The sequence below is a fragment of the Dipodomys ordii genome, unplaced genomic scaffold (assembly GCF_000151885.1).
Source record: "Dipodomys ordii isolate 6190 unplaced genomic scaffold, Dord_2.0 Scaffold137, whole genome shotgun sequence".
NCBI lineage: Eukaryota > Metazoa > Chordata > Mammalia > Rodentia > Heteromyidae > Dipodomys > Dipodomys ordii.
In genome coordinates, this window is record NW_012267353.1 from 3,183,610 (window position 1) to 3,209,575 (window position 25,966).

At 36.6% G+C, this 25,966-nt stretch overlaps 1 protein-coding gene across 1 annotated transcript in view; it reads left to right on the top strand.

Annotated features, from left to right (window-relative positions):
* The window catches only part of LOC105996843 (N-alpha-acetyltransferase 35, NatC auxiliary subunit), an 82,395-nt gene that overhangs the window by 45,106 nt on the left and 11,323 nt on the right, over positions 1–25,966 (top strand). The window contains exons 7-17 of the mRNA XM_013031076.1: positions 2,842–2,908; positions 3,318–3,361; positions 3,921–3,971; positions 5,086–5,169; positions 6,375–6,489; positions 11,746–11,924; positions 14,335–14,394; positions 17,317–17,423; positions 22,785–22,851; positions 24,371–24,469; positions 25,489–25,667. Of these exons, the coding sequence (XP_012886530.1) occupies positions 2,842–2,908; positions 3,318–3,361; positions 3,921–3,971; positions 5,086–5,169; positions 6,375–6,489; positions 11,746–11,924; positions 14,335–14,394; positions 17,317–17,423; positions 22,785–22,851; positions 24,371–24,469; positions 25,489–25,667 (1,052 nt within the window). The remainder of the gene's footprint in view (positions 1–2,841; positions 2,909–3,317; positions 3,362–3,920; positions 3,972–5,085; positions 5,170–6,374; positions 6,490–11,745; positions 11,925–14,334; positions 14,395–17,316; positions 17,424–22,784; positions 22,852–24,370; positions 24,470–25,488; positions 25,668–25,966) is intronic.

The window sequence follows — 25,966 nt, forward strand, 5'->3', positions numbered from 1 at the left end:
TTTGCAGCAGTGTGTTTATAGGCCTCCTCTGCTCTCAGTTCATCAGTGACTTAGATTAAATTCTTTTTTCTGAGGCTTGTTATCCAGAACCTGTGATAGTCTCTTAGATTCTTCACAAATAGAACTTCACAGCATTTCTTTTATTTTAGCTCTGTATAGTTTTTATTTTTTAATTTTTTTTATTGTGGAAATACCATACAGAGGAGTTACATGGGCAAGATAATGAGTACATTTTTTATCAAGCATTGTTGCCTCCTCCTTTGTTTCCCTTTCTTATCCCTTCCCATTCCCCCATCTCCCCCCCTCCCCACCCCCCTGCCATCTCGTTGCAGTGGGTCCATCTGTATCTCTATTTAAATGATTTGTTTTTTCCTTTCCCCTCCACAAATTATACCAACATCAAATACAGTGAAAGCAGGGGTTATATCATGGGGGAGGGATAGTTTTTATTTAAAAAAATATTTTAGAAAGTTAGGAAGAAAAATGTAGATTTTTCTCCTAAAAAATTGGGAAACCTCTGGGCAGGTGGTTCACACCTATAATCCTAGCTACTCAGGAGGCTGTCCAGCCTGGGTAGAAAAGTCTCCATGAGACTCTTAACTCCAATAAACCACTCAAAAACCAGAGTCACATTGTGGCTCAAGTGGTAGTGCGCTAGCCTTGAGCACAAAGAGGCTCAGGGACAGCGCCCAGGCCCTGAGTTCAAGCCCTACAACAGACAAAACCCCCCACAAGACTCGGGAAACCTTAGTGGCTCTCTATTCCCTCATGGCCATTATATGTTTACATAGGGATGACTTTCTTTAAATGAAGTGTGCATTCTTCAATTTCCCTACTTTCCAGTGAATTTTGTAGCCAGTACTTAGTAAAAGATGTTAGTTAGATTTATATGATCTGAAGAGAAAATAGAGTATACCGAAGAGGACAACCTGCTTTTTGCATGCACATATATGTGCAAAATGCAGATTACATACATTATATGTGATAATATCTGTATTTTTAAAAATATAACTTTATTGTATTAAGATGTTGTACAGAGTAGGTACCATTCATGTCAGGTAATATGTACATTTCTTTGTTGGACAACATCACCTCTTCCTTTGCTGTTCTCAAGTTTCCCCTTCCTCACCCTGCTTTAAGTTGCATAGTTCATTTTCTACATAGTGTATACCAAATTCTGTGTATTTTATTGTTTTGTTTTGCAGGTATTGAGATCTAAACTCAGGCCTTGTGCTTGCTCAGTAGTGCTTTACCTATCATTTGAGCCACATCTCTAGTCCTGCTTTTTGCTGGGTATTTTGGAGTCTGAGTCTCATTGACTTTTTTGCTTTCACTGCATTCAAACCACAATCCTTCGATGTCAACTCCTGAGTGGATTACAGGCATGAACTTCAGCATCTGGCGCCTCGTACCTTGTACATTTTAAAAGAATATTATTTTAGGATGAGATCAGAGTAGAGTACAAGGAATGTGAGTAAAGAGGCAGTGAAGCTGGAGATGGACCCTGAAGCTATAGGATTCAGTGCCTTAGACGCTATAGTTACTATTTAAATTGAAAGCATTTTGAATGAACAAATGGAACAATCCGACTTATTTTGAAACAATACTTGTACATCGTAGCTGAATAAATGAAATCAGGACAGGTGGGAAGGTAGAGGACTTGTGCAGAGGTACAGAAATGACAAGAATAAGAAATGGTGGTGACATAGAAATAACTAAGAAAAACTGAAAAGTGGTTAGGTTGAATGTGAAAGTACATGAATGTACATGAACACATATACATACAGCATTTTCTAATGGATGTGTTAGGAGATGTAGGGAATTAAGGAATGGAGGCCTACTCTTAGAAAGTGGACAACAAGGGTTCTTTTCAGATATATAAAATTTGAGTAGCCTTTCTGAGATTCAAGTAGAGATAAGGTATGAACTTTACCTAAAGGAAAAGCTTATAGCTTTGTAACAATTTGAGGTCTTTCAAAGACGAGGCATATGATTCATACAGTAACACTGAATTCTGTGAGAACAGGCACATGGACATGTTGGGCTATTTCATTCATTTGCTTTTGTCTGTAAAATTTGGTATATGACATGAATTTGATGCTCACTTTTTTTTTTTGTCACAGTCCAGAAATTTTGTTATAGGTCTGACTACTCTAATTACTTATTACATTATAGTAGGTTTTGGTCTACATTTTTATTGAAATTATAACATGGCAGAAAAATGCCTTTAATAGAGTTTATAGCTTGTTAAATCAGCCAAATGATATTTATTTTCTTGAAAGTGAATTCAGCAAATCCCATAGCTTGGTTGTGACTCATTAGTGAAATAATTTAAGAAATGTTTTTATGTCTGGGATCCAGGTATGGATCATTTTTTTTTCTTTATGTGGTCAGGCTGTAAAAAGTGGTTTTGCCACCACTTTGCATAAGTATATTTGCAAAGACTTAACTTTTGTAGCCTAATGGTGTAAGTAGTAATTTAATAGTTTTTTAAAGAAATGTTATGTAATTCTTACAACTCTTATCATCAAACTCTTCACCTGTGAATGAGAATATTTTGTGTGAAGTAACTGTTCTGTAATATGTTTCATAAACATTAACCTTTTTTCAGATCAACCAATTAAATGTAGATATAGTTAAATTACCTAAAGCACCTGACAGGGCAGAGACAGCATTACGATATGGTGTTTTAAGTGTATTCCTATAAGAAAAGCTTGGAGGTATGATAGCAATGTTTAGATACTTTAAATGCCTTCCATGTCTGCTTTCCTATTACCTAACAATTTTGTAAGAAATATACAGATTTTGGTACAATTGACTAAAAATTCCTATTTTGTATAGGAAGATTTTCAGTCAATGACGTATGGATTTAAAATGGCTAACAATGTGACAGATCTTCGAGTTACAGGTAGGACTATTTATAGTGATAATTCAGTTTTAGCTTGGTGTGTGTGTGTGTGTGTGTGTGTGTGTGTGTACATGCATGTGTGTTAGCTTGGTGTGTGTGTGTGTACATGTGAGTGTGTTCATGGGCCTGTCCTTGGGCTTGAACTCAAGGCTTTGCTGCTTTACTTGAGCTTTGTTGCTTAGTGCTAGAATGCTACCACTTGAGCTACAGCTTCACTTACCCCCTTTTTTTGATAGTTAATTGGAGATAAGAGTCTCCACAGACTTTCTTGTCCTAGCTGGTTTCAAATTGCAATCCTCAGATCTCAGCCACCTAAGTCTAGCATCAAAGGTGTGAGCCACCAGCACCTGTCTCAGTTCTAACTTTTGGTTTGCTTCTTTTGTAAATTTATTGTTTCTCATTGTTATAGGCATGCTAAAAGATGTGGAGGATGATATGCAAAGAAGAGTAAAGGTTTGTTTCTCTATTCTTTGGTTTAGGGTTTAGTATGCTTCTAAATGTCAAATTAATTTCACTTACAAATAACTAATATAGATAACTCAGAGAACTTAAGTGAAGCTTACTTACGGTAATGTATGTACATAGTGAGGATTAGAACCCACATCTGCTGCCAAATTATCTTGTGGTAATGCCTTGGACCTTTTGTCCAAGTAGAGCCATTTGTTTCTTTTCTATGAACTGTCTTTTTTATAGTGACTTTGAGGACTGTCAAAGGAATTTGTGTTAAATTAATGTCTTTGTGTTTTGTTTTGTTTTTCTGTCCCTAAGTTGTGTCAGTCCTTGTGCATTAACTCTTGGGGCTTGGTTGCTGTCTCAGAGCTTTTATGCCCAAAGTTAGTGCTCTGCCACTTTGAGGAACAAAGTGCACACACCTTTTTTTCCCCTCCCAATTAATTTTCCTAACAGAATTTTGTGTATACTCAATAAATTAGTGCTTTCCTTCCTTGTATGTTTATAATCTAATCCTTCTTTGAATTATATTTGTTTTAATATACCTTTTTTTAAATTTTAGAGTACTCGAAGTCGACAAGGAGAAGAAAGAGATCCAGAAGTTGAACTAGAAGTAATTGAACTTATTTTCTGGTAGATAATATCTGAGAAGTCTACCTCTTAGTGTTGTAGTTTTATGAACTGCGTTATAATTTATGGAAGCCCTTTTTAAGGTATTTCTTACAACTTGGACATTCCAAGGGATTTTATTTCCCTTGTATGTCTTTTAGAGAATAATAATACAGCTCTTTCAAATACATGATTTTAGAATTCTTCAGTATTTCTTTGAGGTAGGCATGAAAAAATTATTCTTTACAGATGATGACTTGAAACTTGGTAAATCTCAAGAACTTCCTTGCCAGGTGCTGGTGGCTCATGCCTGTAATCCTAGCTACTCAGGAGACAGATCCGTGGATCACAGTTCAAAGCCAGCCCAAGCAGAAAAGTCTGTGAGACTTTATCTTCAATTAACCATCAGAAAACAGGAAGTATAGCTGTGACTCAAAGTGTTAGAGGGCTTGCCTTGAGCAAAAACTCAGGGATAGTGTGCCCAGGCTCCCAGTTCAAGTCCCATAACCAACAAAAAAATAAAATAAAAACCTGTTTATGGAGATCCTAACTTTTTTATTGTGCTTATAGAATTTTTTAAGCAATCCTTTTAGAATTGCTAATTAAATCCTCTTTTGATATGAAAATGTAATGTTTGACTTTGGAGAAAAAACTCAACCTCATAGGTATAGCAACATTTTTTTGTTTTCTTTTGGTGGGGTGGATCCGGTCGTGGGGCTTGAACTCTGGGCCTGGGCGCTGTCCTTCAGCTCTTCAGCTCAAGGCTTGTGCTCTACCACTTGAGCCACAGCGCCACTTCTGGCTTTTTTTCTTTTTGCTTATGTGGTGCTGGGGAATGGAACCCAAGGCCTCATGCATGCAAGGCAAGCGCTTTACCACTGAGCCACCTTCCCAGCCCTGACATAGCAACATTTTTGTTTCAAAAGAATAGGCTTTGTTTTATTATATTTTCTTTAACTCATTTGTCAGTCATTTAAAAATCTCAGTGAAGGAGTGTTCTGTTGTAAGTCATTAACATTGAGATTTAGAAAATAAAATATTTTAAAATGAGATGACTTTGACAGGCTTTGCCTGTTTCAGCTTTTAATTCTCTCTTGCTTTTTTTTTTTTTTTTTTAGCACCAGCAATGTTTAGCTGTCTTCAGCAGAGTGAAATTTACTCGGGTGTTACTAACAGTTCTTATAGCATTTACTAAGAAAGAGGTAAGAACATTTACTATAATTTATCTGTCAGTGATTTTTGGTTGGAACTTTGTATTGAAGCACTTCTGAGACTTTTCTAATAAGTATTCCTCCAAGTATATACTACCCAACATTTGGAATATTTATGCTGGAGTAACTCTAATGATATTCTTTGGAGGTCACTTGAATTTTACATTCTAACACGTAATATAGTGTGTCTGTTGTTGATATAAATCACTTTGTGGCTTGTTACATTTTGTATTGTAAGGAAGAAAGTAAAAAATGAGAATTTTATATAGGTTTTTTTTCCCTTTAGGTAAATGTTGGTTTGCATAGAACAAAAAGCAAGCTCTAGATGGTGAATGTGTTTCTTTAGTTATGTTTGCATTAATATAAGTCAATAGTTTATATGTGGAAAACCAGGCATTCCTAACTTCTACATGTCTGTATTTTCTTTTCTTGACTCTTCCACCCCAATGACTTAGTTTTGTGGCAAATTTTCCCTTGGTTGCATCTCTGGCTTTTATTTTAAAAAGTAACACTAGTACAATAAGCCAGAATTTTTTTTTCTTTTTTTCTTTCTTGGTAATACCAGAGCCTACTGCTTGCTAGAAAAAGCACTTTATAGCTTGAGCCCCTTCTCTGTTCTTGCCCCTTTTTTTCAGATAGGATCGTCTGCTAACTTTGCTCAGGTAGCTGTGAGTAGCTGTGATCCTATTTTTTGTTTGTTTTGGTTTTGGTTTTTTGGTGCTCCTCCTGGGGCTTAGACCTGTCACTTGAACTCAGGGCCTGGGTGCTGTTCCTGAGCTTCTTTGTTCAAGGCTAGTGCTTTACCATCTGAGCTAAAGCTCCACTGCAGCTTTTTTGGGGGGTGGGTAGGAGGGGGAGGTAGTTAATTGTAGATAAGGGTTTCATGGACTTTCCTGCCCAGGTTGGCTGGAAACCATGATCCCAGCTCCTGAGTAGCTAGAATTATAGGAATGGATCACCTGCATTTGGCTGGATCCTGTTTGTTTGTTTGTTTTTTCAATCCTGTAAGACATAGATTTGAGATAAAGCTTTTTTATTTTATTAGGATCTGGGCATCCTACATTAAGTGAATAATTTGTGAAAACCAGTATCATTGCAGTATGCATTTAATTTCATTACTGTTTATAGGATTTTCCTATTTAATGTATCTTTCACTGAAGAATATGTAGAAATGTTTATGGTGATTTTTTTGCTAGACCAGTGCTGTTACAGAAGCTCAGAAATTGATGGTTCAAGCAGCAGATCTTCTGTCTGCCATTCATAATTCATTACATCATGGCATCCAAGCCCAGAATGACACTACAAAAGGAGGTAATTGACCATTTTGTTCCATTCCTTTTTTGTTCCTCACTCTAACTTGTTAGGTTTGTTATGAAATTTTACCTAACCTCGGTTACTCTGAACCCTGGAATGTTTTTAGAACCTCTTTGTTAAGTTTATTTGGAACAACTTTGTAAATTCGTTCTTGGTAGAAAGTAGTATTCTAAAACTTGGCCATATTCTATATCTTATTTGGAATGTATGTATATACTCTGTCTTGTATTCGTGTTTTGATGTTAGCAATAATTTCTTTTTGAATCATCTCACCTTCCTATTCCTTTGAGAAATTACCTAAATTACATTCAGTCCTGACTCTACTAATTAGGCCTAGACATTCCTTTTCTGTTTTTATTGAACTTATATGTGGCTCTGTCATAACATTGCATTGTGATTATTTTTGTGTTTGACTTCCCACATGATTTTGAGTCCTTCTCTTCCAACAGTTAGGTAGCGGACCAATCCACAGGTAATATGGGTTAGGAAATCAGTATTCTCTAGTAATTGTACAGCATTTGTATTATTCATGAACATTTCTTTTTTTTCCCCCTGAGGGGGAAAAAATCTTTATGAGGTTGAATGACAAGTTGGTATTTTATAACCATGGAACATTTAAAAAGAAAAGAAAGGATTGTATGTCTTGCAGCCTGCAGTTTATGTTAAAGAGGGAGATAAAAAATCACAACTCTCACTTTGTAATCTAGTACAGGCTACTTTTATGAAAACTACTGTGACTACAGCAGAATAATTTGTTGGTTTATGTCAAAGGATATTAAATTTGCATTGCAGAAGTATGCCACATTTTACAGATTTTGATATTTCTTTTTTTTTTTCTTAAGTTCTCAGCAGCCTTTATTTACATTTTATTATGAGGCAAAGGCAAGAACAGTCACATATCTGACATGGGAAGAGAATTTCAGGGTTACTAGAAATAATTATTCAGAAAATTAAACTTGGGGATGTAAAATGTTAGCATACTAATTAAAAACATCCATTAAGAAAAGGATGAGAGGCCTGGGAGTGTAGCTTAGAAGTAGAGCGCTTGCCTAGCATGCGTGCGTGAAACCTTAGGTTTGATTCTTCAGTACCACATAAACAGAAAAAACTGGCATTGTGACTCAGGTGGTAGAGTGCTAGCCTTGAGCAAAAGAAGCTCAGGGACAATGCCAAGGCTCTGAGTTCAAACCCCAGGACTGGCAAATAAATAGATAATAAATAAATAAATAAATGGGTCACAAACCTGGGGAGGAGAGAAGGAATCAATCATTTCCCAGTGCTGAGGCCTTCTGTAGTGTGCCTGGCTGCCAGCATCACCTTTATGCAGCCAAAGAGCAGGCAGGCAGTCTCTGTTCTACTTCTCAGGCAGCCTAAGCTTCCAGAGCTAAGAGGACAGATCCAGGTTCCTAACTCAGGTTCCTGGAGGCAGCAGAGAAAGGTCCTTGCCTCTCTACTTGAACTATTGGACTGTTCACCTGACTCCCTCCCACCAATTCCAATAATGTGGAGAATCAAGGAAGGAAAATGTACTTGCAGATTTAGAAGTTGGGCCCTCAAATCTGACAGCTGCAGAGTCCTAGTTGGCTGCCCTTTTCTGTATCTGCAGTTAGCCCCACTGATTATCTGAAGAGAATAATTTCCAAAGGCTCATTAATAGCTATATCTTATAGTTTGTTGTATTTCAACACAGTCTTAAAAATTTCCCTGTGCATATATTTTTCTGCTTGTATACTGATAAGCCTCAGAAAAATTGGTTTTGTAAAATTAATTACCTTATTCCTAAGGTAACTTGTTTATTCCTAAACAAGTGCAATTATAAATTTAGAGAATCTTATTATTTTTCTAAGACTTTTTTTTTTGTCGGTTGTGGGCCTTTAACTGTGGGCCTGAGCTCTGTCCCTCACTCAGCTCTTCAGCTCAAGGCTAGCACTCTACTACTTGAGCTACAGTGCCACTTCCGGTTTTCTGGTGGTTTATTGGAGATAAGAGTTACATGGACTTTCCTGCCGGGGCTGGCTTTGAACTGCGATCCTCAGATCTCAGCCTCTTGAGTAGCTAGGATTATAGGCATGAGCCACCAGCGCCTGGCTTTTTGAAGACTTTTAAGCCTAGTTTACTTTTAATTATTTCCTAGCAATTAAAAGAAAAAAGTAGGTAGATTAAAAACCTAGATAAGGGGCTGGGAAGGTGGCTCAGTGGTAGAGGGCTTGCCTTGCATGCCTGAGGCCCTGGGTTCGATTCCTCAGCACCACATAAGCAAAAAGAAAAAAAACCAGAAGTGGCGCCGTGGCTCAAGTGGTAGAGTGCTAGCCTTGAGCTGAAGAGCTGAGGGACAGTGCCCAGGCCCAGAGTTCAGACCCCACTACCGCCCCCCCCCAAAAAAAAAGAAAAACCTAGATAAAACTGTGTGCCAGTGGCTCATGCTTGTAATCTTTGCTACTCAGGATTATTCTACAGCTCACACCTGTAATTCTAGCTACTCCAAATCTGAGGATCAAGATTTGAAGTCAACCTGGGCCAGAAAGTCTATGACACTTTATCTCCAATTAGCCACTAAAAAGCTAGAAGTGGAACTATAGGTCAAAGGTAGAGCACCAGCCTTGAGTGCAAAAGCTAAAGGACAGTCCAGAATTTTTTAAAAAAGTTTTTAATGACATTCTAATGTATATTTTGAGAAGAATAAGGAAAAAACAGCAATACAGATTATTTTCCTCTGAGATTACCTTCACAGTAGTATAACTTCAACTACTGACAAAATGGTTGTGGAGAACATGAAAGCATTGGTTAAAAGCTGCTCATTAAAAAGATATGCATGGGGTAGGACTTAATGGTGTTGAGGGAGAGAATAGGAAGAATTAAACTAGATCCAGAAATTACTTACTGGTGGATTTATTCGATGAATGTTAATCTTTTTATGCAGATAAAGAGGTAGGAGAACAGATAGATATGAGATAGGAGGGCAGTTTAGAACTGAGTGGGAATTTTGTTTTAACATGATGGTTTACAGCAGGCCACTAGTAAATATTTGGCTGTGGAAAATTGATGTAAGAACTGATTTTGGAGTCGTTTTCATATTTAGTACATACTGAAATTGAAAGGATGGATGTGATTGCTGGATTCAGAAATTTTGGTTGTATCTTTGTTGAACAAGCAAGGGAAAAAATACATGGAAGCAGATAATTGCTCTTTGCCTTTCTGTAATCTGTCTTTTTCTTTGGTCATGGGGCTTGAACACTGGGCCTGGGCGCTGTCCTTCAGCTCTTCAGCTCAAGGGTAGGGCTCTACCACTTGGGCCACAGCATCACTTCCAATTTTCTGGTGGCTAATTGGGAATAAGAGTCTGGCTTTGAACTATGATCCTCAGATCTCAGCCTTCTGAGTAGTTAGGATTATAGGCATGAGCCACTGGGACCTGGCTGTCTTTACTTTTAATATGTCTTTTAAATTTTTAGTCAGTCCTTTAACATTCACATCATCTTTTCAAGTAAGACATTGGAGCTTCACAGCTTTATGTGGTGATGCCTGCTTATGCCATAAATCTTCTCACTAAAGTGGCAGGAAGATTTTGAATTCTTGGGAGCTACCTAGTGAGATTCTATGTCAAAAGAAACAAAACACAAAAATCTACTAGGATTTCCCAGGTCTTACTTGTCCTATGTTCTATCATAATTACCTATTTGGTTTAGTTTATAGATTTTGAGCTTCTTTAGCTGTTGCTAATGGAAATTAAAAATTTAAATTTATAGCCTCATAGTGACAGATGTTTTGGTGTATATTTTCAAGTCTTATATGTTAAGATAACCTATCTTTTTTTTTTTTTTTTTTTGGTCGTGGGGCTTGAACTCTGGGCCTGGGAGCTGTCCCTCAGCTCTTCAGCTCAAGGCTAGTTCTCTACTTGAGCCACAGCGCCACTTCTGGCTTTTTCTGCTTATGTGGTGTTGAGGAATCAAACCCAGGGCCTCATGCACGCAAGGCAAGCACTGTACCTCTAAGCTACCTTCCCAGCCTCAGCCAATCATTTTTTTGAAAAATGAAAAGTGTGTAATTGAAGTAGATGTTTGTGGTAAAGGTGGCAACCATTAAGGAAGAATTAGAAAAAAGTAATGTTGGAAAATTAAACAGCTGCGCTTATTTTTTGAAACTCAATACAATGAAGTCATTTTTTTAAGATTACATAACTGATGTAGAAGAAAAGGCTAGGTAAAGGAGGTTAGAGCAAAATTTTAGAGACTAGAAAAGACAGTGACTAAGCTATCATCACATAATGGGTAGGCAAAGCCAGTGACAACCAACTTGTTCTCTGTTTGCAGACCAGCAGAACTTTGAATTAAAATTCATAATCACTTCTTCTGGGCTGTACATTCTCAGTTTAGATTTCAAGTTGAGAAAGACATGGCTTGTAGCTTTGTACTAATGTAAGACTTGTGATGAGGGGGGCACCAGTGGCTCATGCTTCTAATCTATTTATAAGCTACTAAGGAGGCTGAGATCTGAGGATCTGAAATTTGCCAGCCCAGGCAGACAGACAAATCCTCGAAACTTCTTATCTGTAAGTAACCACCAAAAAGCTAGAACTGGAGGCATGGCTTGAAGAGTAGAGCACCAACTATAAGCAAAAAGGCTTACCCTGGTAGGGTGGGGAGGGAACAGAAACAGGGAGAAAGGTTGTTCACTCTTGGATCTATGGTAATATTGTCTTTGAAACATCATGGATTTCTATAATTACTTCTCAGTACCATATCCTTGCAAGACTTCTCTAGGGGCTGATATTCTGTGTTATTCTGGGTCATTATGTAGTTACATTTGAATTGATTCCACTATTTGGTAATTGAGAGGAAAGAGGTCTACAGTAGTATGTTCCCATTTTACCTTTCTTAAAATCTTATGGTTTCATGTAGCATTTCCACTTGAGATTTTATCTGTCCTGTATTACCACATTCTTGGCTTGGAGTTCATTTTTAGGTAGAATCCCCCTCCCATCTCCACAATTACCATTATGTAACTAGAAAATACTATTTGGAAGTTAGTAAATCTGTTTATCTCATTTTTTAAAAATATGTGTGTGTGCATGTGTCTATATATGTGCATATGAGTGTATATATAAATTATAAAGTGAAAATTGGTTTTTAGGACTGAGATTGGAATTGAGATGCCTTTGAAACTGGTATTTTTCACTTCATATTTAATAGCATTTGCAGTTTAAAATTTAGAGAAACTTTAAAAATCTTACCTTTTTCTTTTTTTTTTGTTTAGATCATCCAATTATGATGGGTTTTGAGCCCCTTGTGAACCAGAGGCTACTTCCACCCACTTTCCCTCGATACGCAAAAATAATTAAAAGAGAAGAAATGGTTAACTATTTTGCAAGACTAATAGATAGAATAAAAACTGTATGTGAGGTTGTGAACTTAACAAATTTACATTGTATCCTGGTAGGTATAAATCTATTGTTAAATATATCTTTGGTTTGATTACAGAATGATTTATCATTTCTTAGAGATTGGCCATCCCAAGAATAAATCCTACTGCATCTTTTTTTCTAATAGCTAGAAAATACCATACAATTTTTTTTTTTTTTTTGGTCAGTTGTAGAGCTTGAAATCTGGGCCTGGGCACTGTCCTCAGCTCTTCAGCTCAAGGCAAGCTGCTTTACCTTTTGAGCCACAGCACCACTTTGGCTTTTCTGGTGGTTAATTGGAGATAAGAATCTCACAGACTTTCCTGCCTGGGCAAGCTTTGAACTGTGATCCTTAGATCTCAGCTTCCTGAGTAGTTAGGATTACAGGCGTGTGCCACCGGTGCCCAGCTTGTACATACATACATTTTTTAAGAAGCTAGAGTTTAGAGATTGGGTGGTTCATTTGGATTTTAAGAATAAGATTTGAACTCTGTTTTGTCTTCAAGAACTTTTGTATGAATGAGAGAAAATCTCTGTGTGTGGATGCGTGTGTGTGTGTGTGTGTGTGTGTGTGTGTGTGTGTGTGTGGATGCGTGCGTGTGCATGTATGTATGTATGTATTTATATCCTCATGTCATTTTGTTTCTGAAGCCTCTTTTGGTTGCAGTTGCCATTGTATCTGTGTTCATTGAGATAACAAGTATCTAGCTTATATTTCTTACATTAGTTCAGTCTCTGGGATGTAAGATTGGTACCTTTGCTTATATTTTTTTTGTGATGACTTTGTCTTTCATTCTTTGTCATTCAAGCCCAACTTTAGCTTTTGTTCCCTAGAGAAATTCTTATTGATAATGCCTCTGTTACTTTGAGTTGTGCTTGCTTTTACTCATTAGAATAATAGAATTTTAAAGTTAAAAGGATGATAGCCATAAAATAATTTATTTTGCAGTTCATTTTCTAGCTAAGCAAACTAAGACAGTATATAACCATATTTGATATCTCATATCTGGAATTAGAATAGAGATTTTACTCATGCTTTTGTATCTGCTTTTCTGATCCCAGTTATATGGATATGTATTTGTGTTTTTCAGATTGTAAGGTCTTAAAGTATAAGCAACCTATTTTATTTTATAGACTATAAGGTGATATGCTTTTAATATACTATTGTTTTAAAGCAATTTCTATTTAAAACAATATAAAATATTAAGTATTTAAATATACGATTTAAAACAATATGCTATTGTTTTAATGACATTTCTGTTCTATTCTTGGTAGTTAAATTGTTATTGTTGTTGTTAATAAAACAAGCAGCAGGGCTGACTTGGGTCTTGATAAGCTCGTGGTACAAAAAGCTGATATTTCGCCAGTCATTTTCACCAATTCATGTGGGGATCTGAGATTATGGCCCATCCTAGGAATCTAGGGAATTGACCTTTGTTCTAACCAGTAGGTAACTGAGGCTTTATCTGTAGCTTTTGGATATATTTCATTAGATACCAGATAGTAATATAATTGAACTACTAATTGTAATTACTAGTTACAGACCAGCAAAAGACCTTTGAATTAAAATTCATAATCACTTCTGGATTGTAAATTCTCAGTTTAGATTTCAAGTTGAGAAAGACATGGTTTTTAGCTTTGTACTAGTGTAAGAATTGTGATGAGCTGGGCACCAGTGGCTCATGCTTTTTCTGGAGACTGAAAACTAAGGATCTCACATTTGCCAGCCCAAGTAGACAGACAAATCCTTGAGTTTGGAAAGATACAATGGCTGCATTGTAGAGAAAAGATTGGAAGCAATCAGAATAAACACAGAAAACAAATTAAGAAACTGTTAGTATACTCCAATGAGGAAATAATGGTAACTTGGAATAAAATAATAGGAGATTGATAATGTGAGGTAGCTAAATGGGTAAAATATTGGTGACGAATTAAATATCGAGTTGGCAAAGGAGCTCAACAAGATCTTGATGTTTCTGCCTTGGTGCCTCTGGTGCTAGTCACTGAAGGAAGGAAGGAATTCTCAAAGAGGATCAGACCTAAAAGTCTTAGTAAAGTTGAGACAAAGTATCCTTTTGCCTTATGCAAACCTATATCCTTTTGTCTTCACCCAAAGATAGTTTCTGACAATAGTCAGTAATACAGTAGTGAATATAACATGATTCTATTGGAATTGACATGGTTACTCAAGATTGAGTTTTCTGAAATAGAAACTGAAGTTTTGCTATTACTGTTTTCATAATGCATTGTGTCCTGTTATTGAGCAGTATTTTTTAAAATGTAGGCTCTAAAATTAGTTATTGTCTATTTGTTATAGGCAATTGCTGTAGAAGTAACTTTCACTATTTGCCATATTTTCTATACTATGTCATTTTCAAAAATTAGACTCATATGAAAACATGTCTACCTTTCATTCAAATGACTTTTTTTTTTTCATGTATCAGGATTTTTTCTGTGAGTTTAGTGAACAGTCACCATGTGTTCTTTCAAGGTCTCTGTTACAAGTAAGTTCTACTTTAGTATCAAAATACTTAAAACAGTAAATTATATTGTATTGTCAGGTTGTTTTTTTTTTGCTGGTCCTAGGGCTTAAACTTGGGTTATGGGAGGCTGTCCTTGAACTTTTTAAATCAAGGCTAGTGCTGTACCACTTGAGTCACTGCTTTACTGCCTGTTTTTGTTTTGATTGTTAGGTGGAGATAAGAGTGTCTTGGGGCCAAGCGCTGGTGGCTCATGCTTGTAATCCTAGTTACTAGCTACTCAAGAGGCTGAGGTCTGAGGATCGAGGTTCAAAGCCAGCCCAGGCAGGAAAGTCTATGAAACTCTTGTCTCCAATAAACCACCAGAAAAACAGAAATGGCTCTGTGGCTCAAGTGATAGAGTGCTTGCCTTGAGTTGAAGAGCTGGGGGACCGCTAGCTCCCAGGCCCAGAGTTCAACCACGACTGACCAAAAAAAAAAAAAGTGTCATGGACTTTACTGCCTAGGCTGGTTTAAATTACAATCCTTAGATCTCAGCCTCCTTTGTAGCTAAGATTATAGGCCCAAGCCATTGATGTCTGACAATTGATATTATTTTATTGATTGATGAGCAAAAGGCAGATGCTTTTAAAGGATGTTCTGCACTTGTTTTTTTTTTTTGTTTTTTTAATGATTTTGGGGTTTGACCTCAAGTTCTTACGCTTCATAGGCACCCTTGGTTAAACTCACAACCTTTTTTGATCTTGTCATTTTTTAAAAAAATAGGATCTTTTTCCTCAGATGGACTTGAACCACAATCTTATTTATAATTTCTACCATAGCTGAATTGACAGGTATACCACCATGCCTAGTGAAGAGGAAGACAGTTTACATCTATAATTCTAGCTACTCATGAGGCTGAGATGATTGTGGCCCATAGGCAGAATAGGCAGGAAAATCGTGAGACTTTTATCCCCAACTACCCAGCCCAAAGGCCAGATGTGACTCAAGTAGTAAAGCACCACACCATGAATAAAAAAGCTAAGCAGCCCGGCATCGGTGGCTCATATCTGTAATCCTAGCTGCACAGGAGGCTGAGATCTGAAGATCATGGTTCAAAACAGCCCTGGCAGGAAAATTCATGAAACTCTTATTTCCAATTATCTAAAATTTATCTCAAAGCCAAAAATGACACTGTGGTTCAAAATGGTAGAGCACTAGTCTTGAGCATAAAAGCTCAAGGATAGCTCCCAGGCCTTAGTTCAAGTCCAGGACCAGGAAATAAAAAAAGCTAAGCAATTGGGTGATGCCCTGAGTTCAAGATCCACTACTAGCATTAACAACAACAACAACAAAAAATAGGCTAGCCATGTTGGTGCTTGCTAGTAATCAACAAGGAGGATGAGGTAGGAGGATCATGAGATTGAGACCAGCTTGGGGGAAAAGAAAACATTTTGAATTGAATAACAGTGAAAATATACAAATTCGGTAAGACAAAACTAAAGCAATTCTTGAGTTAGTTTCTTAGGTGAACTCAGGGCTTCACATTTGATCAGGCTTGCTTGCTTGACTGTAGATCTACCATGGTACTAAGGCATGCCTCCAGCCTGACTTTTTGCTGGTTATTTGGAGATGGAGTATCCAAGCTATGTAGTAGTTCTTAACTCAAAATTTGTAACATTAAATGATCACATAGAGAAAGAGAAACATTTTACATTAATAACTTAAGCTTCCACCTTAAGAGATGAGAAAAAGGAACAAATTAAGCAAGCAGAAAGAAGAAAATAACAAAGAGCTGAAATTAGTAAAATAAGAAATAAAAAAGTAGGTTAAAACCTGCAATACCCAAAAGCTGGTTCTTTGAAAATATCAGTTATTTGGATGTGAGTTATTTGGCTGCAACATCTAAGACTTCTAGACTTCTAGACAGGATAAAAAAATGCAAATTATTAATATCAAGAATAAAAGAAGTGGGCTGAGAACATGATTCAAATAGACCCTCTATCTAGCAAATACTGGACCCTGGATACAGTCCCCCATCCCCAAATGTGATACTACTACTGAGCTTGTGTATAAAAGAACAATATAGAAATACTATACATAGCTCTTTTTTTTTTTGGTTCGGTCATGGGGCCTGAACTCTGGGCCTGGGTGCTGTCCCTCAGCTCTTCAGCTCAAGGCTAGCGCTCTACCACTTGAGCCACAGTGCCACTTCTGGCTTTTTTCTTTTTGCTTATGTGGTGCTGAGGAATCGAACCCAGGGCCTCATGCATGCAAGGCAAGCTCTACCACTAAGCCACCTTCCCAGCCCCAGGAAATACTATACATAGCTCTTATGTCTATTAATTCTTAGATAAAATGGATCTATTTCTTAACCGACTAACCTACCAAAATTTACCAAAGTAGTTTGGATAACCATATATCCATTAGTAAATTTAAATCATAATGAAATACCTTTAATCAGAAAATTAACTGGATATAAGAACCAAACTTGACATCACAAACATTAGAAACTTTTAGACCAACACAGACAAGAATCTTCAGAAAAATAATAGCAAATGAAACCCAGCATTGTATGAAAACATAAAATGGACTAAGTGGAGTTTATGACCAAGTGAGGTTTATCCTAGGAATGTAAGCTGGAATTTTGAACCATGCAATGAAGTTGCAGTAGATTTAAGAAAAAGCATCTAGAGAATTAAGTATCTGTTTATTATTTTTAAACATACAAATAAAAAGACTTCCTTAACCTGGTAGATGGCATATTTAAAAAAAACTTACAGCTATTATCTTAATATGATGAAAGATTAAATATTTTCTTCCTAATATTAGGAAGAGAGGAAAAATACCCACTCACCACTGTCTTAATCATTTTGACATTCTGTAATGTTTCCAGGTGGTATGTCTCAGTAATGACCACTGTATTTTGGCAGCATTATTACTAATACATATAACATTTGTTTTAAGACTACTTTTCTAGTGGATAACAAAAAGGTCTTTGGAACTCATCTCATGCAAGACATGGTGAAAGATGCTCTTCGGTCTTTTGTCAGTCCTCCGGTGCTTTCCCCTAAGTAAGTATTATAAAACTTTTTTATTTTTGGTCAGTCGTGGGACTTGAACTCTGGGCTTGCACAGTGTCCCTGAGCCCTCAAGACCAGTACTCTACAAGCTGAGCCACAGCACCACTTCCGGTTTTCTGAGTGATTAATTGGAGATGAGAGTCTCACAGACATTTCTGCCCAGGCTGGCTTTAAACCTTGATCCTCAGATCTCAGCCTCCTGAGTAGCTAGGATTATAGGTGTGAGGCACAAGTGCCTGGCTATAAAACATTTTATATACATAAAAATTAATTTTATAGTGTGTTTTTTCAACCCAGTTTCTCTTTACTTCTGTATAACAAATGTATGAAAATTGTTTAGGATCACGTCCCCATAGAAATTATGTTCTGAGAATCACTGATCCAAAACACATCATAAGAGATAGCATGTACAAAGAATGTACAAAGTTAGCGTTGTGAGAAATAAGTAGAGCTTTTCCAGAGGAAAGGGAAGACTGAATTTCTACTTCTTAGTGAAATAAACCAGCATGTGTAAAGACATGAACATAGGGATATTTTAAGAATAATTAGTATATAAACATTCTTACTATCAATTGGTTGCATAAATCATGGCACATGTTATGTAAAACTCTAGTACTGTCTTTGATGGGTTTTTCTGGAAACAGACTCTAAGAGCAAGCTCACATCAATGTGCTTTAGGAAGTATGACCAGGAAAAGACAGTAATTGTAGGCAAGAGGGACAAAAGAAGGAATAAAAACCAAGTAGTATAGAGTTCACAGAAAGTAACTGATTTATTTAGTCTTGTAGGAAGCTTATAGGGGACTGTGCAGACAGTGTATGTTACAAACCTCAAGAGTTGCCCTAGCCAGGGATAAAAGAACTTGAGACAATATGGCTTGACATCTGCTGTGATGTCACATGCCTAGACCTTTGGGAAATGTGCACTGTATATTTGTGAGAGATTTGGGAGACAAATAGGATCTTAATTGTATTTTGACTTTATCCTCAGAAAGTTTCTCAATTCACCCTACCACCAAGGAAATTCAGGCTGTATTTTGAGAATTGCTGACTTAGTTCCAAATCATTTTCCTATTCCATTCTTTCCTCTCACGTTGCTCCTAGAAGTAACCTTGTCATTGTAGCTCATCTGCATCACTCCTATGAAAGTTTGTACATTATCACCAAATATGTATATCAATATTCTATTTTTTTTGGGGGGGTGTCTAGTCGTGGGGCCTGAACTCTGGACGTGGGCACTGTCCCTCAGCTCTTCAGCTCAAGGCTAGTGCTCTACCACTTGAGCCACAGCGCCATTTCCTGCTTATTTTTCTGCTTATGTGGTGCTGAGGAATCGAACCCAGGGCCTAATGTATGCAAGGCAAGCACTCTACCACTGAACCACCTTCCTAGCCCCACCATGTTCTATTTTTTATCATCATCATCTTCATCATCATCGTTATTGCCAGTACTGAGTTTGAAGTCAGGGCCCTTGACACTCAACCACTTTTGTTTTGTTTTCAGAGGATGCTGTTTTTTTTTTTTTTTGCTCCCATCCATCCTTAAACTAGTCCATCAATCTTGCAGCCTATCTAGCTGGGATTCTATGTGTATGCCACCCAGATCTGTTTTTAAACTTTACAGAAATTGCATCACAATTTGTACATACTTACAGTATGCTTTTTCTTTCTTCATTGGGATTTTAATATCTAAACATAATCCATGCAGACTTACTTGATTTAGTAAGCCCTGGAGTTTATTTTACCAACTGTTTTGCAGTTGGATGTTTAAGTTGTTTCAAATTTATTTCTATTAAAATTTGTGCTACAGAAATGGTGGACAAAGGGTGAACCAATTCAGCAGTGAATCCCACTAGACACTATATTGGAAATGGGAAAGGAAGTTGGGAGGGGAAAAACTGGAAGAGAATGAGGAAGGGGATCATACTTTTTAAAAAGAAATGTACTCCTTATACCTGAATCATGTAACTGTAACCCCTCTGTACATTACCTTTACAATAATTTTTTTAAAAGTTGGTGCTGTAGAATATATTCTTAGAATCCTAAATCATAACAGCATGTGGAACTTCAACATAGTTTTGCCAAATTTCTTTCCAAAGTAAATGAACCAATTTTTATGCCAGCCACCATTCTATAAAAGGCTCCCATTTTCCCAGTGTAACCTTTACATTGAGACTTTAGTTTTGATAGTTTGATGCATGTGAATTAGTATCTAGCTGGGAATGTGGCTCATTGGTAGGGCAAATGTTTAGTTTGTGCAAAGTCCTGGGTTTAGTCTCCAGCATGAGCTGGATATGAATGCTCCCACATTCATATAGAGAGTTGCCAGCGGCTTACACAGTAAGCCTAGTTTTTGAGGAAGCTGAGATTAAGAGACTTGTGATTTGAGGCCAGCTCAGGTAGAAAAGTCTACAAGATCCCTTCAGTGTTGTTTTGATTTGCATTTCCTTTATGGCTATAGATGTTGAGCACTGCATCATGTATTTATTTGCCATTTTTACTTCTGAGAAGATAGCTTATTAGTCCATTTATTAATTGGGTTGTTGGTTCTTTGAGGTTTAATTTTTTAAAGCTCTGTGTATTCTGGATATTAGGCCAATGTTTCATGTATAGCTGGCAAAAATCTTCTCCCATTCTGTAGGCTATCTTTTTAGCTTGTTAGTTTGTCCTTTGCCATGCAGAAACTTTTCAGTTGGCTGTTATCTAGTTTATCATGTCTTTCTTTGATCTGCTACACCTCTGTATCTTTACTTAGTTCTTACCCTGTGCCAAGGAGTCCTAATGTTTCTCCTACCTCTTCCTGTAATAGTTTCATAGTCCCCATCTTACATTGAGGTCTTTGCTCCATTTTGAATTGATACTGGTACATGGTGACAGATAGGGATCCAATTTCCATTTTCTGCATGTGTTATCTCCCTTCCCCCAAACCATTTGTTGAAGAGGCTTTCTTCCAGCCCATGTTTTTTAGCTCCCTTATCAAATATTAAATGGCTATAAGTCTGTGGTTTATTTCTGCATCTTCTGTTCCATTCATTTTTAAGTCTGTTTTTATGCCAGTATCAACCTGTTTTCATTACTATCACTCTGTAGTAGAGTTGAAGTTTGATATTGTTTTGCCTCCAGCACAACTTTTTTTTGTTCAGGATTGCTTTTGTGATTCAGGGCCTTTTGTGATTCTATATGAAAATTTCACTTTCTCTGTCTCATTGAAGAATGATGTGATTTTGACGGGTATTGCATTGAATTTGTAGATGGCTTTGGGCAGTATTACCATTTCTCAGTATTAATTTTGCCAATCCAGGAGCATGGAAAATCTTTCCACTGATGTCTTTGATTTTCTTCTTCAAAGTTTTTATAGTTTGCACTGTGGAGGGTCTTTACATCTTGGTTAATTCCTAGGGTTTTTTTTTTTTTAAAGTCTATTACAAATGGAGTTGCTTCCCTCTTTACAGTCCAATTTTCCCATTGTTAGCTTACAGTAAACTACTGATTTTTTTCCCCTCATATGTGACTTTATTTTTTTTTAATAAGTTTTTCATTGTGAAAATACTGTACAGAGGGGTTACAAACTACTGATTTTTGTAGGTTGATTTTATGCCCTGCTACTTTACCAAAGTTTTTAATCAGTCTATGGGATCCCTTAAATATGGGATCATATCATCTGCAAATAGGGATAGTTTTAGTTCTCCTTCCCTAAAGTCATTATCATGTAATAATAATAATAATAATAATAATGTAATCATATAATACATATCATTCCCCAAAATCCAGAATGCTTTTTAGGTTACTGTATTTTAGATTCCTTATGTAATTTTCTTCCTTTAAAGAACCTTTTAGCATTATTATTATTATTATTTTGGCTGTACTGTAGTTTTGAATTCAAGGTTTGAGCTTGCTAGGCAGGAACTCTATCACTTGAGTCATGTCCTAAAATTATTGTTTTGCTTTGCTTATACTTTTGAATAAGCTCTCATGTCCAGGATGGCTTGGAACATGCGCTTCTGTTTAAGCATAGCTGGAATGAGAAGCAGATCACCACATTCAGTTAAGTTTTATTGGCTCAGATGGAATCTTGCGAAGTTTTTGCTCAGGCTATTCTCCAACTCTCCAACCACAATCTTCCCAATCTCTCCCTCACAAGTTGCTAGGATTATACGTGTGGTCTACTGCATCCAACACTTTCCAGTGTATTTTATTTAATGACTTCTTTGTTGTAGTTCTGCTTTTTTCTTCCTGGCTGCCAGGTGCACTATTATTTTCTGTTTCAGTGTTAAAGGTTTTATCTTTGAGGCTGTTGCCATTGCACAGACAAGCATTTATAAATTGTTGGCTCCTATTTGAGTATCAGGAGAAAGTCTCTTTCCTCATTTTCTTCAGTGCAGATGTTCTTGATCTTCACAAGAGTTAATTAAAAATTTTTGTCGATCCTGGGGCTTGATCTCAGAGCCTGGGTCCTGTCCCTGTTTTTTCGCTCAAGGCTAGTGCTCTGCCACTTTGAACCACAAAGTCATTTCGGTTTTCTGGTGCTTAATTGGAGGTAAGAGTCTCACGGACTTTCCTGCCTTGCTTGGCTTCAAACTGTGATCCTCAGGTGTCAGCCTCCTAAGTAGCTAGGATTATAGATATGAGCCACCAGAGCCTGGCTAATTTGTTTTTTTAATCCTATTTATCCTCTGCAGTTCTCAGGGCCAGGAAGCAGATCTGTGAGAACTACTGTGAAAGGTGTTAATCAAGAAATGGTAGTGTAAACTGAGCTAAGGAAACTGAGCTAATGGAATCATTTTGTTGAGATAGCAGATAGGGTATGAGAAAGATGTATAGTCAGTGGTTGGATAGGAGTAGGCATATTTAGAGAACTGGAATTCTGTATAATAATTTCTGTGTAGTTACTATTAAGAACATGCTCCATGGTGGTAGAAAATACATGGAGCTTTTCCTTTTTCTCCTTACTAGTTTGATTTTATTGCACTCAATTTTAAATGCTCAATTATTACCTAAAGGAGTTAGAAATATCACACATTTACATGTATAGTAGTGAAATCTTAATAAGCTAAGCTTGCTACTCTTAGCATTTTTCAATTTAATGTATTTTGTTACATTATTTTCCTTTTCCCACCTTCTCTGTGAATGTTTAAGTGGTTTTTTTGTTTTTGTTTTTTGTTGGTGGTGGGGATTGAGCTCAGAGCCTATGCGTTGACCCTGGGCTCTTTGGCAAAATTCCAGCGCTAACCACATTGAGCCACAGTTCCACTTCCATTCCTACCTTCTCTGTTAACACTATCTACAGTAATCACTGACTCATTTGTCAAAACTAAATACTTGGATTTTAATGATGTGTGACTATTATCTTACAGGTGCTGCCTATATAATAATCACCAGGCTAAGGACTGTATTGACTCTTTCGTGACTCACTGTGTTCGGGTAAGAACTACCACTTGGATATTTGAAAGTTATGGGTGCTAAGTCCTACAATATCCGTGTTTTCATTTACTTTCTTATTCAGTGATTGAATTAAAAACGAATTGTCTCAACATTTGAATGGATGACATTATGGTCTGTAGCCTTCCTGATGAATTATTAGATACAGAATTAGCCTGGGATGACCTTTCCCTAGGGCCTTTGAGTACCACCTTTGTGTGTTTTGACTTCCATCTATGAAGCACACTCCTATTTGCATATCTTAGTCATTCTTACTTAGTTATATGGATGTTCTTCTTAGAAAACTTGACCAGAAAGCTCTTTGGGGCCTAATCCATTTACTAAATAAATGTGTAGGTAGGAAAGAAGTGTATGGTATAATAAAAGGAATCCAGTAGATGAGATTTCTTTTTTTTTTTTTCTTTTTTCCTTTTTGGTCAGTTGTGGGGCTTGAACTCTGGGCTTGGGCACTGTTCCTGACCTCTTCAGCTCAAGGAGAGTGCTTTACCGCTTGAGCCACAAAGCCACTTCCAGTTTTCTAGTGGTTTATTAGAGATAAGAGTCCCACAGACTTTCCTGCCTGGGCTGGCTTTGAACCATGATCCTCAGATCTCAGCCTCCTGAGTAGTTAGGATTACAAGTATAAACCACTGGCGCCCAGCTTGAGATTTCAGTTTTATTACTAACATTTTATCCTCATTGGTCATAAGACTGTCCTATAAAGTTCCCAGTATTTGAAGAGTGAAATGCAAATACAGGTTTAGGTATCTCTGTCTGAAATACTTGGGGCTAAAAGTGTTTCAAATTTTATCTGGATTTTGAAGCATTCACAGTAAAGCATCACTAATCCAAATATCTGAAATTTAAAGTACTCCAAAATGTAGGAATTTTTGAGCATCTTGTCAGCCCTTGGAAAGATTTGGGTTTTGAGTTTTTAGTTTCAAGATGTTCAAACATCACTTCTCTTACACCTCTTATAGGGAAGGTAGTCATTGTTTGAAGTGTTTAACAAAGTATTCAAATTTAAGCAGAATTAAACTTCAAAAAATATTCATAGTTTTAAAGAACAAGCATGTCTGTTGTCTGAGTAGTGAAATGAGATAATATGAGAAGAGACTATGTATGGATAGTAGGAATAGAAGAACTTCAATCAGGGTTCATAGATATAAGCCATATAACACAAGCTATATAATTCTTAGGCCATTCTAGCATATGTGAAGCAGCACAGAAGCATATCCTTTGTATATTGGCTCTTGGTTTAAAATAAATTTTTTTTGACATTGCAGGAAGATGTCTAAAAATTGAAGGAAGATATTTTTGCCATATGAAAAAGCAAGTTTCAAAATCAGCCACTTTTTCTTGTTATTTATAATTTATTGTGCATTTATTTAAAAATATGCATAGATAAGGTTTATCTTTTCTCAGCATTTTTTTCCATAAGCTAGATTTTGAGAACTCGGAATATTGTCTTTTTAGGATAAGGAAATGTTCTGACAATTAACAAATTATGTGTGTATTCCAGCCATTTTGTAGTCTTATTCAGATCCATGGACACAACAGAGCTCGACAGAGAGATAAGCTTGGTCATATTCTTGAGGAATTTGCTACCTTGCAAGATGAGGTAAGCGCTAAGTTGTTGTCTTCTCTAAAATTAAACATTTCAAACCCGGATGTTGTGGTATGCACCTGTAATTCCAGTAGTAAGACTAAAGCAGGAAGAGTATAAGTTCAAAGCCAGCTTGGCTACCAAAACTCTGTTTCCAAAAAAGAAAAAAGACAACTTCACATACTTGCTCTAGATATTTTTCACACAGTTTTAAAATCAGTATCTTGAGTATTGTAACATTTTACTATAAGGAGATGAGGTTACTTTTCACTTAAAATTTAATTTTCATATACCAAAGGAAAACTTTATGAGAAGAAATGGAACAATAAGACATTTTAAGTTATTTGTTGATAATCAGGATAAATTATGAAGTACATGTACAACTATTTCAGGGCAAGTTTATATTATAAAATACTAATTTTAAGTTTGTGAGCAACAATATTAACTAATAATTAAAAACATGAAGTCACTTGTTTGAGGAATTTTTGATTGGTTGTTTTGAGAAGGTCTGATTATGTTGCCCAGGCTCATTTCAAACCTGTGGACACAAGCAATCTTCCTGTCTCAGGCTTGTAGGAGGCTGATGTTACAGGGTTGAAGGCCCTGAATAACCACTCAAAGTCTGAGCTACTTCTATTTTGAAGTGGATGTATTTTTAGTTTTAAGGAGTGATTTAATTGTTAGCTTTTGTGAAAAAGAACTTGGATCTAAACCTAACTAACAATGCATTTGAAAATAGGAGGCTCTTGAGTGATGAAATTTAAATTTTCCATTCCCTGTTTTTGTGCGCCATTGCTGGGGCTTGAACTCAGGATCTTGCCCCTTAGTATTATTACTTTGGTAGTTAACTGGAAATAGATGTCTCCTGGATTTTCCTGCCCAAGCTAGCTTCAGACCTCAATTCTCACATCTCAGCCTTGTGAGTAGCTAGTTTTCCAGGCATGAGCCACCAGTGCCTGGCTCCACTAAGACTTCTAAAGCTCTATTACTTAGAAGAAAAAAAAAAGCCAATTCTGTGACATTTGATTTTATAGGCAGAGAAGGTTGATGCCGCCCTTCATACTATGCTGTTGAAACAGGAACCCCAAAGGCAACATTTGGCCTGTTTAGGAACCTGGGTACTTTACCATAACCTTCGAATTATGATACAGTATCTCCTAAGTGGCTTTGAGTTGGAACTCTATAGCATGCACGAATACTACTACATATACTGGTAAGAGTACAATTTGAGATCAATTTGGTGAAGGGGTGGAGTAAATAAGATCTGACAGAACATCTGTAAATAAAGTGTAATTGACTTCATTTGTTGTATAATTTAAAAAAACTGTTGAAAATCAGAACTAGCTCAACATGAATATCTTTAATGTTGTAATATCATATATGTTTTTCTAGCTATTTGCCTATTTATGAGAAAATTACTAGTAATGTTTCCAAAGTAAATGTATTAATTGAAGACCTTTTGCTTTTTCCCTTTGGAGACAAATGGTGGGTGTACTTGTATAGCAAAAGCAG